The 13213-nt window shown below is 35.0% G+C and overlaps 1 protein-coding gene across 3 annotated transcripts in view; it reads right to left on the bottom strand.

Moving 5' to 3' along the window:
- Positions 1-13213, bottom strand: part of Ldsdh1 (Lipid droplet subset dehydrogenase 1) — a 219110-nt gene that overhangs the window by 17408 nt on the left and 188489 nt on the right. For all 3 annotated transcript variants that reach the window (XM_069846613.1, XM_069846616.1, XM_069846614.1), the window contains 3 exons: positions 11133-11310; positions 3708-3859; positions 1177-1354 (listed from right to left, as the gene is read on the bottom strand). In XM_069846613.1, coding sequence (XP_069702714.1) covers positions 1177-1354; positions 3708-3859; positions 11133-11310 — 508 coding nt within the window. The remainder of the gene's footprint in view (positions 1-1176; positions 1355-3707; positions 3860-11132; positions 11311-13213) is intronic.

Here is a 13213-nt window from a genome sequence, read left to right as displayed (position 1 = left end):
CAATATTTCCTAGTTTACGTAAATGGATGAACTACTTTTCTTCCCTCCTGTACCTAGTGAAGTGATTTGTTTGTACATTACTCCAGCATCATCGAACTCCAGTCGTGGAAGGGAGTAGCAAACGGCGTTGATCCAGAGGTATAGGCAGGTTAATATTAAACATGCTAGTAAAAATAAAATGATATCCCTGTGTATTCTATGTGAAAGTGTTGTTTCTTAGTCATGTAGATCTGTTGCACATGTTAGTCCTGAAGAACTGGGGATTTGCAGCCTGCAGGTACTAAAGGCGGGGTCCTAACGGTCACCAGACATATTCTACACTAAGTGGCAAAAATTGCACTCACTTTAAAATTAATTTTTTATGTAAACACATTATCTATACAGTTATGAGTAATTTTCTAACTTGTGGATGGATGTGATATTCCTTTCCTATCTGCACTTACTTTCAAAATTATGAGTCAAAATAAATTTGTGACAATCCATCGGAAAAAAATATCTTAGCTTCCACTTCGATTAAATTGAGTTAATGGTACCATCTTACATAGGAGAAAATTATGAACAAAATGATTTTTATTTGGTTTAAAAATTCATGTTAGTGTAAAAGTTATAGAATTTTTTTATTTTAAGTTTAACAAATTTACATTTTGAGGAAAATAAGTAGATTAACAACTGTTAAAGCTTAGCATCCATAGGTGCCTATTGCTTACTTCTTGTGAGCATTTCTAGTGTACCAACCAACAGGATATTTTCTGCTGAATCAATATCTTATATTAGAAAATTGCGACTATTGTTGTGAGAGTTATGACGTCATCCAGAACATTTTTAAACAACGTCGTATAGTTTTCAATAACATTTGAAAGAACATTATGTTTTATTCAATACTTCATTTGTTTTATACAAAAGCTCTATGATTGTGGTTACTATGGTAACAATTTTATTGGTAATACATTTGTTTTAGTCCTATGTTATCAAAGCATTTTTATTGAATAAAACAAGATATTCTTAACAGAAAATGATAGAACTGAGATTCTAGTGATAGGAAATGGTGACTGAAGACGTACACAGGAAGAGATATGCGAGCTTAACGAAACCCGTCCTAATCGACAGCCTAATTCTCAGTCCAGTGTGAGTAGATTAGAAGCGAAATTAAGCGGAGAATTCTGCTAACGAACGTACCCAGAAATGTGCAAAAACGTTGATGTCGAAGATTTTGCGTATTTCCTGGTGATTGTGATGCAGCAGGGGATGGCAAGGCATGATGCCGGCGTTGTTGACGACAACCGTGACGTCACCCACCTCTTGCTTCACTTTCTTCGCCAGTTCCAGAACTGCTTCCCGGTCTGACACGTCGCATCTGTAAATAAACGTTCATGCACACCTTAGATAAGAATTTTAACCTGATACAGTTGGTAGATAATCCGCACGTTTATGATCCACAGACAATATCAGTACCGGAATTTTTATGGTTTTACAAAATTATAATAATAACAATAATAATAATAATAATAATAATAATAATAATAATAATAATTATCATCATCATCATCATCCTTGCATGTATTGGGCCTAGTGGCCCGTTACGGTCTCTTGCCAACGCTTGAACGGTCTGCCCAAGGATCTCTTGCCCACAGGATGGTAATTTAAAATTTGGCGTGGAATTCTAGAACGAGGCATTCTGATGACATGTGATCTCCAGTTTTGTCTGTATTCTGCAGGTATTCCATAATCGGTTCAATCTGCAGTCCTTTCATAATGTCAAAATTTCTAATGTGATCCATTCTCGTGTATCCCGCTGTACGACGCATAAATCTCATTTCTGCCGCCGTTAATCTTTGTGAATCAATATTACGAATCATCCAAGCTTCACTACCAAAACAGAGTATAGGTCTGGCCAATGTTTTATAAATTCTGGTGCGCGTGTGTTTTTGTACTAAGGTTGGTTTGAATATCTGATTAATTATCCCCATTGCTCTGTTGAATTTAATAATTTTCTCATTCAAATCATTTTCTTCTTCATATGAAATTTGGTAACCGGGATAACTAAAATTTTTGACTTGTTCGATGATCTTATTATTGATGCAAATTTTGCTACAGACTGGTTACTTTCCTAAAAAAAAGCCATCACTTTAGATTTGTCAGTTGAAATTTCCATATTGAAACTTTCTGCCATTTGATTAAAGTTGTAAACCAAACATTGTAAATTATCTTCTGAAGTTGCCATGAACACAATATCATCAGCAAATAATAAAGTATCTATTTGGGACAGACGACTTATCGGTATACTTCCATGTGGTTTCAATCTCCATTCCTTAATAATGTGATTCATGTATATTATAAATAATAGAGGAGATAAACTACAACCCTGTCTCACTCCTTGATTTATTCGTTTCCATTCTGAATATTTGTTTTCAATCCTAACCTGTATCATCATTGTTATAAATATTGTAAATAACTCTTATTGATTTGGAATACCATCACGTGCTAAAACATTCAATAATTTGTTTCTATCTACTCTGTCGAAGGCTTTCTTCATATCAATAATAATGTATGTATGTATGTATGTATGTATTTATTTACACTGCAAGTGGGTAAGCACCCGGTGGCAGTGGTATGTACAATATAAACAATACACAATAAAATGATAAGCAATACACAATAAAATTTACAATACACAATACAATTTTACAATACATATACAATTTTATACATAATACAATAAGAATACACAATACAATTTAACACAATAATAATAAAACATAAAATAAAATACCTAATTTTACAACACAACCTACATAATTATGTATAGGCCCTACATAAGTTTCAATAGTCTTTCACTTTACTCTCATCTCACTCACTGTAGTGGCACTATGACGCATTTCACTGACACTTTAGCACACATTTCACTGACACTATAGAACACATTTCATTGACGCTGTAAATTATCACTGATCGGAACTGTTCACTGCACTGTAAAACCATAACTTCACTGACTCACCTCGCTTCACTGATACAACAGTTCAAATAAGTCAAATAATTACATCCTTATGCATACTTAAAAACAGAACTACATTTAAACTAAACATTTCTAGTGTAAGGCCCTCTTACACGCTATTTTTAAATAATTTACAATTCAAACCAAGGAAGTAACTCGTCAGGCTAGATAAATACATGTCACCGTAAAAAATTAAATGTTGAATGTCACCTTAATTTTAATTTGCACTTTATACACAACTTTTTAAGTTATTCTTGAAACTCCTTAAGGAAGGACAGCCCTCAAAGACCGCTGCAGGTAGGTCATTCCAATCATTTATAGTTCTATTTAAAAATGAGAATTTACCTACATAGGTTTTCTGTTTCCTACATTTGATTTTAAAATCATGATCGTTCCTACCATAGTACGTTGGCTTTTCTAACCGAGCCGTTATGTCTACCCTCGAGCCGTTATGTCTACCAATAATAATAATAATAATAATAATAATAATAATAATAATAATAATAATAATAATAATAATAATAATAATAATAATAATAATAATGTTAAATAGCAGATTAATAAATTATTTTACCTGTAATAGTAATTGAATTTATAAAATCACTTCTTTCGATTATAAGCGATCATAACCATCGAAACAACAGACGTCCAGATTTCCATCTCATGGTAAATAGAGTCAACTCTGGGACACGCTTTACATTGTTTCTTGACTTACTTGTAACCGTAGGCCTTGGCTCCCATCTTGCGCAGCTCCTGTACTGTCTTCTCATTTTCTGTCTCGTTGATGTCCCAGCAGACCAATATGGCGCCTAGCTGCGCATACTGATGGGCTAGCTCCTTCCCGATCCCATGTCCGGTTCCTGTGATCTACAACAATCGATTTTATGAAATGACACATAATTTCTTTTCATAACATTTCAGTTCTTTAGCTTGCTGTTGTGGCCTTAGAATTTGCTGCTCTTTTATATTGTATTTATTCCGTACCGGAATATACAAGCTGGAAGATGACCGATGAATTTATTTTTAAGGAGTGGTTTTGTATCACGAAAGGAACAAAGAGTCAACAGGTTCATAGCTTTGCTATGCTGCATATTTTTTACATAGAACTACGTGTGGGTGGCGTGAGAAATGAAACGAGATTGTGTGTGCTATAATCGTTTATTGGGCGTGAAATCATGGCACTGTACAAATCCAATGGAACCATACTCGTACACGGCAAGTGAGGAAGACAAGGATAACAAGGGGACGAGGAGAAAAACGAGATGACAAGGAGAACAAGGGGAATACAATACGAGCAAGGGTAATACAAAAAGAACAGGGGGAATACAAGGAAAACAAGGGGAATAAAATGAGAGCAAAGAAAGTACAAGGACAACAAGTGGACGACAAGAAGAACAAGAGAAAAGCAAGGAGAGTACAAGGAGAACAAGGGGAATACAATGAGAGCAAGGGAAATACAAGGACAACAAGTGGACGACAAAAAGAACAGGAAAACAAGGAGAACAAGGGGAATGGGATGAGAACAAATGGAAAGCAAAGAGAATAAGAGAAATGCAAGGAGAACAAGGGGAATAAAATGAGCAAAGAAAGTGCAATGAGAACAAGTGGATGACAAAAAGAACAAGGGAAATGCAAGGAGAGTACAAGAAGAATACAATGAGAGCAAGGGAAATACAAGGAGAACAAGTGGACGACAAAAAGAACAGGAAAACAAGGAGAACAAGGGGAATGGAATGAGAACAAATGGAAAGCAACGAGAATGAGACATGCAAGGAGAACAAGGGGAATACAATGAGAGCAAGGAAAATACAAGGAGAACAAGTGGACGATAAGAAGAACAAGAGAAATGGAAGGAGAGTACAAGGAGAACAAGGGGAATGGGATGATAACAAATGGAAAGCAACGAGAATGAGACATGCAAGGAGAACAAGGGGAATACAATGAGAGCAAGGGAAATACAAGGACAACAAGTGGACGACAAAAAGAACAGGAAAACAAGGAGAACAAGGGAAATGGGATGAGAACAAATGGAAAGCAGCGAGAATAAGAGAAATGCAAGGAGAACAAGGGGAATACAATGAGAGCAAGGGAAATACAAGGAGAACAAGTGGATGACAAAAAGAACAAGAGGAAGACAAGAAGAACAAGGGGAATGGGATGAGAACAAATGGAAAGCAACGAGAATGAGACATTCAAGGAGAACAAGGGGAATACAATGAGAGCAAGGAAAATACAAGGAGAATAAGTGGACGACAAGAAGAACAAGAGAAATGGAAGGAGAGTACAAGGACAAGGGGAATGGGATGATAACAAATGGAAAGGAACGAGAATGAGACATGCAAGGAGAACAAGGGGAATACAATGAGAGCAAGGGAAATAGAAGGAGAACAAGTGGACGACAAAAAGAACAAGAGGAAGACAAGGAGAACAATGGGAATGGATGAGAACAAATGGAAAGCAACGAGAATAAGAGGAATGCAAGGAGAACAAGGGGAATACAATGAGAGCAAGGGAAATACAAGGAGAACAAGTGGACGACAAAAAGAACAAGAGGAAGACAAGGAGAACAAGGGGAATGGGATGAGAACAAATGGAAAGCAACGAGAATAAGAGAAATGCAAGGAGAACAAGGGGAATACAATGAGAGCAAGGGAAATACAAGGAGAACAAGTGGACGACAAAAAGAACAAGAGGAACACAAGGAGAACAAGGGGAATGGGATGAGAACAAATGGAAAGCAACGAGAATAAGAGAAATGCAAGAAGAACAAGGGGAATACAATGAGAGCAAGGGAAATACAAGGAGAATAAGTGGACGACAAGAAGAACAAGAGAAATGGAAGGAGAGTACAAGGAGAACAAGGGGAATGGGATGATAACAAATGGAAAGCAACGAGAATAAGAGAAATGCAAGGAGAACAAAGGGAAGAAATGAATGACAAGAAGACGAAGGAAAAAAGAGAGACAAGGAGAACAAGGGAAATGCAATGAGAACAAGCAAAATACAAGGAGAACAGGGTGAATATAATGAAAACAAGGGAAATAGAGAAGGAGAACAAGAAGATAAGAAAAACAAAAGGGGGACAAGGGAAAGAAGAGGAAGGCAAGGCGAACAAGGGGACAAGGAAAACAACAGCAAGATACTGTAAGAATGTCAAGGAGAAGACAAGGAGAACAAGGGAAATACAAGGTCACAATGTTCGAAAAATTAAATTATAACCAAGAAAAACAGTCGAAATTTGTGGAATGCTAAATTTTATATTTAAATATTGCCCCGAAAATTTTTTTCCTTTGTTAATTCTCATATTTAAGTTCAATTTTAAAGATTTTAAGTTTGCCATATTATGGAAACAAACTGTAAAATTATTCCGGTATTGAAAAGTGGCAAAGTGCATTATGTTAAAAGCTATACAGCAGGTTCTTTTTTAAAATAACTTTTTGAAACAATCTGGCACTGAAAGTGCTGTAGTGTACAGCAATAAACATGATCCACGTATCTTATAAATTTAGAATTTGCATTATGGTAAATATTTATTATATTATTATTATTATTATTATTATTATTATTATTATTATTATTATTATTATTATTATTATTATGTATTAATTGCTGTTGGTTCGCGTATTAATATTAATAATAAATGCATAAAATTATTAATATTTACAAATTCAAAATCTCTTTCTCTAGTCTCCTGATGCTCTAAAATGCAACATGCACGGTTGTGAATTCGATCCATTCATTGTATAAATTTATTTCTTTATGATAAATACTTAATTCTTTAATCGTGTAATACAGTAGAACCTCGTTAATTCGGACTCCGATAAGTTGGACTTCGCTTAATCCGAACAGACAAAAAAAAAAAAAAACTACGAGTTTAGAAAATTTAAAGAACCTTATTTTAAGACTTACTTTTATACATTAGAACTGTGGAATTATAATATTACACCTATAGCATTAAAAATAAAGAAAATCAATCAAGTTTGCATTAAAGTAAGTAAATGTAGCCTATTCTTTTACATTTTACTGTACTGTATGGTGTATTTAGGTCTACGCCCTTTAAATACACTATAATAAACGTGTTTTGTTGCTATAAAGTATAAACGAAGTTTTAATGCACTTTCTTCTGTTCTTTTAGGCTATTTCAGTTAATCCGGACTTTCTTTAAACCGGTCAACTTATCCCCCAATAGTCCGAATTAATGAGGTTTTACCACAGTCTACTATATACTGTCACGAAGCTTGAGTTTTGAGGGTGCTAGAAACAATAGACTGTGACGGTTCTATTTTGCATTGCCTGTAATGAGGCGATATTAGCGATCCTAGTGATGAGCAACTATCTAATGTTTGCATATTTACTACGCATTGAGCTTCGCGACTGTATATATTAGACTGTGGTTTTACTGTAATCATTGTTATTATTCTGTTATTTTTAGCATTATGTTATAATAGTAGCAATTTAATCTATAGATTAGTTTTGTATTGGCATACTTTACACTTTTATCAATATTCAACGTAATTGTTTTTTATTTTACTTTTTTATCATTTCTGTATTTATTGCTAACCTATTATTAAGTAAGTGCTTTCGCCTAACACGCTCTTAATAAATGTAAATAATAAAATTATTATCAACACAGAGAAAGAAAATGACGATAGCAAAAAAGAATGAAATTGAAGACAAAATATGCAAACACAATAACGAGACGTAATTATGTGACATTGAAGGAACCCAAGAGACTTGGAAAGTGAAAGTCGGTCTCTGTAATGGTTCGCAGATACCAGTATCTGCACACAGTCCATATTGCACGCTGTTATGAGAACCTGTTGAAACCTCATGAAGTTGTCTGTTGTTATTAAATAACGTGTTTTAAAGTGGATTACTTGTCACGTGCAAGAGAGCGGCTTTCCTTCGCATTATCCATGAGAGACAGGCGTTGTTTTGTGAAGGTACAATTAAGTGGACGCAGGGAACAAGACTGGCGGTAAGCGGTATGAATGGACTGAAAACAAAGCAAAGCCTGCAGACGTCAACCTTTATTCTGGTAGATAACAGCAGCAATTAACCTTGTGCTTCATTTCGTCGCTGACAACACCTGGGTTAATAGGGAAGTTTAGAAGACTATTTTGAAGCTCTCATAATGAAATCTCTTCTAAAGGCCGATAAAGGATAGAAAAAAGTGTTTACGTCAGATAGAACGAATGTAATCCAGATATTTGGATGTTCAAAATGATATATAGCAAGAAAATGTCAATATCCAAAAGGAGTAAGAAGATATTTCAACACTAAAAATGTAGATATATAGAGCAAAACAATATAACACCTAAAAGAAGGTATAGAAAAAAATTCAACAAACTCAAAGACAGAAATAACAAGAAATATCAACACCCAAAAGAAATATAGCAAAACATTTCTACACCATATGATTTACAGAAAGAAAATTTAGCAGGAAAAAGGTTTAGAATAGCGAGTTATTTTAACACGCAGGAGAAGTATAACAGGAAATTTCAGTACCTAGAAGAAGTATAGCAAGAAATGTCAACGCCCAGGAGAAGTATACTAAGAAATTTCAACACCCAGAAGAAGTATAGCAGGAAATTTCAACACCCAAAAGAAATGTAGCAAGAAATTTCAACGCCCAAAAGAAGTACTGCAAGAAATTTCAATGCCCAAATGAAGTACTGAAAAAAATTTCAACGCCCAAAAGAAGTACTGCAAGAAATTTCAACACCTAAAAGAAGTATAACAAGAAATGCCAATACCCAAAAGAAATATAATAAGATATGTCAACACCCAAAGAAAGTATAACATGAAATGTCAGTACCATAGGAACTATAACAAGAAATGTCGACATCCAAAGAAAGTAGGTCTGTACAAGAAATGTCAACACCCAAAAGAAATGTAGCAAGAAATTTCAACACCCAAAAGAAGTACTGCAAGAAATTTAAACATCCAAAAGAAGTACTGCAAGAAATTTAAACATCCAAAAGAAGTACTGCAAGAAATTTAAACATCCAAAAGAAGTACTGCAAGAAATTTCAACACTTAAAAGAAATGTAGCAAGAAATTTCAACGCCCAAAAGAAGTACTGCAAGAAATTTCAATGCCCAAATGAAGTACTGCAAGAAATTTCAACGCCCAAAAGAAGTACTGCAAGAAATTTCAATGCCCAAATGAAATACTGGAAGAAATTTCAACACCTAAAAGAAGTATAACAAGAAATGCCAATACCCAAAAGAAATATAATAAGATATGTCAACACCCAAAGAAAGTATAACATGAAATGTCAGTACCACAGGAACTATAACAAGAAATGTCGACATCCAAAGAAAGTAGGTCTGTACAAGAAATGTCAACACCCAAGAGAAATGTAGCAAGAAATTTCAACACCCAAAAGAAGTATAGCAAGAAATTTCAACACCCAGGAAAAGTACAGCAGGAAATTTCAACACCAAAAGGAAATGTAGCAAGAAATTTCAACACCCAAAAGAAGTATAGCAAGAAATTTCAACACCCAGGAAAAGTACAGCAGGAAATTTCAACACCAAAAGGAAATGTAGCAAGAAATTTCAACACCCAAAAGAAGTATAGCAAGAAATTAATACCCAGGAAAAGTACAGCAGGAAATTTCAACACCGAAAAGAAATGTAGCAAGAAATTTCAACACCCAAAAGAAGTATAGCAAGAAATTTCAACACCCAGGAAAAGTACAGCAGGAAATTTCAACACCGAAAAGAAATGTAGTAAGAAATTTCAACACCCAAAAGAAGTACTGCAAAAAATTTCAATGCCCAAATGAAGTACTGCAAGAAATTTCAACTCCCAAAAGAAGTACTGCAAGAAATTTCAACACTTAAAAGAAATGTAGCAAGAAATTTCAACGCCCAAAAGAAGTACTGCAAGAAATTTCAATGCCCAAATGAAGTACTGCAAAAAATTCCAACACCTAAAAGAAATATAACAAGAAATGCCAACACCCAAAAGAAATATAATAAGAAATGTGAACACTCAAAGGAAGTATAACAAGAAATGTCAACACCCACAGTAAGTATAACAAGAAATGTCAACATCCAAAGAAAGTAGGCCTGTACAAGAAATGTCAACATCCAAATGATGTATAAGAAGAAATGTCAACACCCAAAGGAAGGATAACAAAATGTCAACACCCAAAAGAAGTGTGATGAGAAATGTCAACACCTAAAATAAGTATAAAATTGAATGACAACACCTAAAGTATGTATAACAAGATATGTCAACATCTAAAATAAGTATAAAATTGAATGACAACAACGAAAGTATGTATAACAAGAAATGTCAGCACCTAAAATAAGTATAAAATTGAATGACAACACTTAAAGTATGTATTACAAGAAATGTCAACACTTAAAATAAGTATAAAATTGAATGACAACACCTAAAGTATGTATAACAAGATATGTCAACATCTAAAATAAGTATAAAATTGAATGACAACAACGAAAGTATGTATAACAAGAAATGTCAACACCTAAAATAAGTATAAAATTGAATGACAACACCTAAAGTACAGTATGTATAACAAGAAATGTCAACACCTAAAATAAGTATAAAAGTGAATGACAACACCTAAAGTACAGTATGTATAACAAGAAATGTCAACACCTAAAATAAGTATAAAATTGAATGACAACACCTAAAGTACAGTATGTATAACAAGAAATGTCAACACCTAAAATAAGTATAAAATTGAATGACAACACCTAAAGTACAGTATGTATAACAAGAAATGTCAACACCTAAAATAAGTATAAAAGTGAATGACAACACCTAAAGTACAGTATGTATAACAAGAAATGTCAACACCTAAAATAAGTATAAAATTGAATGACAACACCTAAAGTACAGTATGTATAACAAGAAATGTCAACACCGAAAGGATGTTAACAAGGAATGTCAACATCCAAAGAAAGTAGGCTTATACAAGAAATTTCAACATCCGAAAGAAGTATAAAAAGAAATGTCAACACCCAAAGGAAGTATAGTAAGAAATTTCAATACCCAAAAAAAAAGGTACAGTATAAAATAAGAACACTCGAAAGAAGTGTTATGGTGGTGATGATGATAATAGTGGTGGTGTGTTGATAGTGATTATATAAGTAACACTCACCAACACGATCTCATTGGCTACCGACTTCTCGCTGACGCCAACGACTGTCTGGTAGATGGACTCTAGTATCGCGTACACCATCTTCACCAACAGGCTGAGCACGTCCAGCAGGAGGATGGAGATGGAGTACACCTTGAGGAACATGCTGCCGCCCCCGACGCTCGTACTGCTGTTGTTCCTGCAACACAGACAACAGTTTGCCTCGTTAACATCAAATTCTCAGCATCAAACTTATTCAATGCGTTACGGGTGCATAGGCTGGACATCAACTGGTAACTCAGGCAGTCCGGGTTCGAGTCCCAGCCAGATCTGGGAATTTTTCCATAGTGACACTTGTTGGAACAAGGTCGTACATGAGGTTTATCTCGGGGTTCTCCCGTGTCTCCAAAATATATATCGAAGACGTCATTCCGTAATAATTTCTCCGATCAGTGGTCGGCGACGTACGGATGAGGTTGACCCACGGCCACGTGAGCTTGCGTGCATGAATCCTGGATATACAGCATGCCTTAGCACAATCGACCGGTGTAGATGAGCAGTCGTGTCGCTGTTATTCCCGGCGTGACTCCTCCACTTTGCTTACGTTTTAGGAAGTGAAGCCTCTATAAAGTCTAGGTAGGTAGTAGCAGCTGGTTCTATTGTTGTGAACTAGATGGCGACTATAGGGGAGACTCGTCTAATTTGGCAATACTTTGTATTTTGACACAGTTTGTAGTTACATATTCTGAAATTAAATATTCCTCTATTATGGAATGTGTTTAAACATTAAATCCCAATAAACCCCTAAAAGAAAATTCTACAAATCTAAATTACTTTACACATAACACACTAATAAATAACAAGTTACTTGTTTCCAGATTTGGTACTTCATCAGGATAATTTGGCAATTATACAGGGGTAATTTGGCAATGCGATTAAAAAATAAATTTTTCAAAATACCATAAACACAAAGCAAAAGCAAGAAAAAAAGTTGAATGGATTTTTCCGACCACTCTTATTAATTATATTGAAGGCTTGTCTTCTAATTTCTGTTGTCGATAACCCAAACTCAAGTTCTTGCATTTTGATTACATATGTCACCAGTTTTTGCTCTTCCTCAACGGTTAGAGCTAGAGGTCTTTCTTTCTTGGGAAAGACAACGTCATCGGGTCCTGAGGATGCATACAGAAACCTCTTTAAGTTGTTAAAGGGCACATTGTACTTCTTAGAAGCCCTATAAGTCGACCATCTAACTTTCAAAACACTCCCAACCGCAGCCCGCAGATCATCTTTGGAATATTTTTCAGAATAATGTCCTCGTTCCCTTGGCATATCTGCAACACACCACACACAGTGCTGCATTGAAGACTGTAAAAATCCCTCATACGTCCCTACTCTTAAATGTTACCATCGAGTACACATTCTTGTTCAAAGAGAGCAGCAATATATCACTATAAAGGAAAATGGCTAATTCACACTACCCTGGAGAAGACATTTTTTGCTAAGGAGAACATAAAACGAGCTAAGGCATGATGAGTTATTAACAAAAAATATTAATCACATAAATGTCTTACCTTATAATATGGAATCTCAGCTTTTGATATGTAATGCACAAACAAACGTAGGTAATGAACAACACTTTTCTTCCGTCTTTGTATACACACGTCCACACAACCACCACGTCAACAGGAAGTATTCAACACTTGTTTCTATTAGTAACAATATCTGCCACTATAATGCGCGGATTCGAATGAAACGAAAACTAAAAGTACAGTCAGATGTTGCACTCTATGATCGTGTCATTGAACTTCTTAAAACTCTGGAGGAAATTTGGCAATAGAAGAAATACAACAATATTGCCAAATTTTCCGAGTTTCCCCTATATGTATTACTGATTTGTTATGAATATGATGTCGGTGATGAATGAGGCCGGTGATTTTCAGGGATGTTGTGGCCCGAATTTCCTGGCATTTGCCTTACGGTTAAGAGAAAAATCCTGAAAAACCTCAACCAGGAAATTCAACACTACCGGGAATCGAACCCGGGCCCTCTGCGTAAGAGATCAGCATGTTGACCCCTACACACACAATGTATATCATTGT

This window comes from Periplaneta americana, chromosome 2, assembly GCF_040183065.1.
Source record: "Periplaneta americana isolate PAMFEO1 chromosome 2, P.americana_PAMFEO1_priV1, whole genome shotgun sequence".
Taxonomy (NCBI): Eukaryota; Metazoa; Arthropoda; class Insecta; order Blattodea; family Blattidae; genus Periplaneta; species Periplaneta americana.
This window is presented reverse-complemented; position numbering and strand designations above follow the sequence as displayed.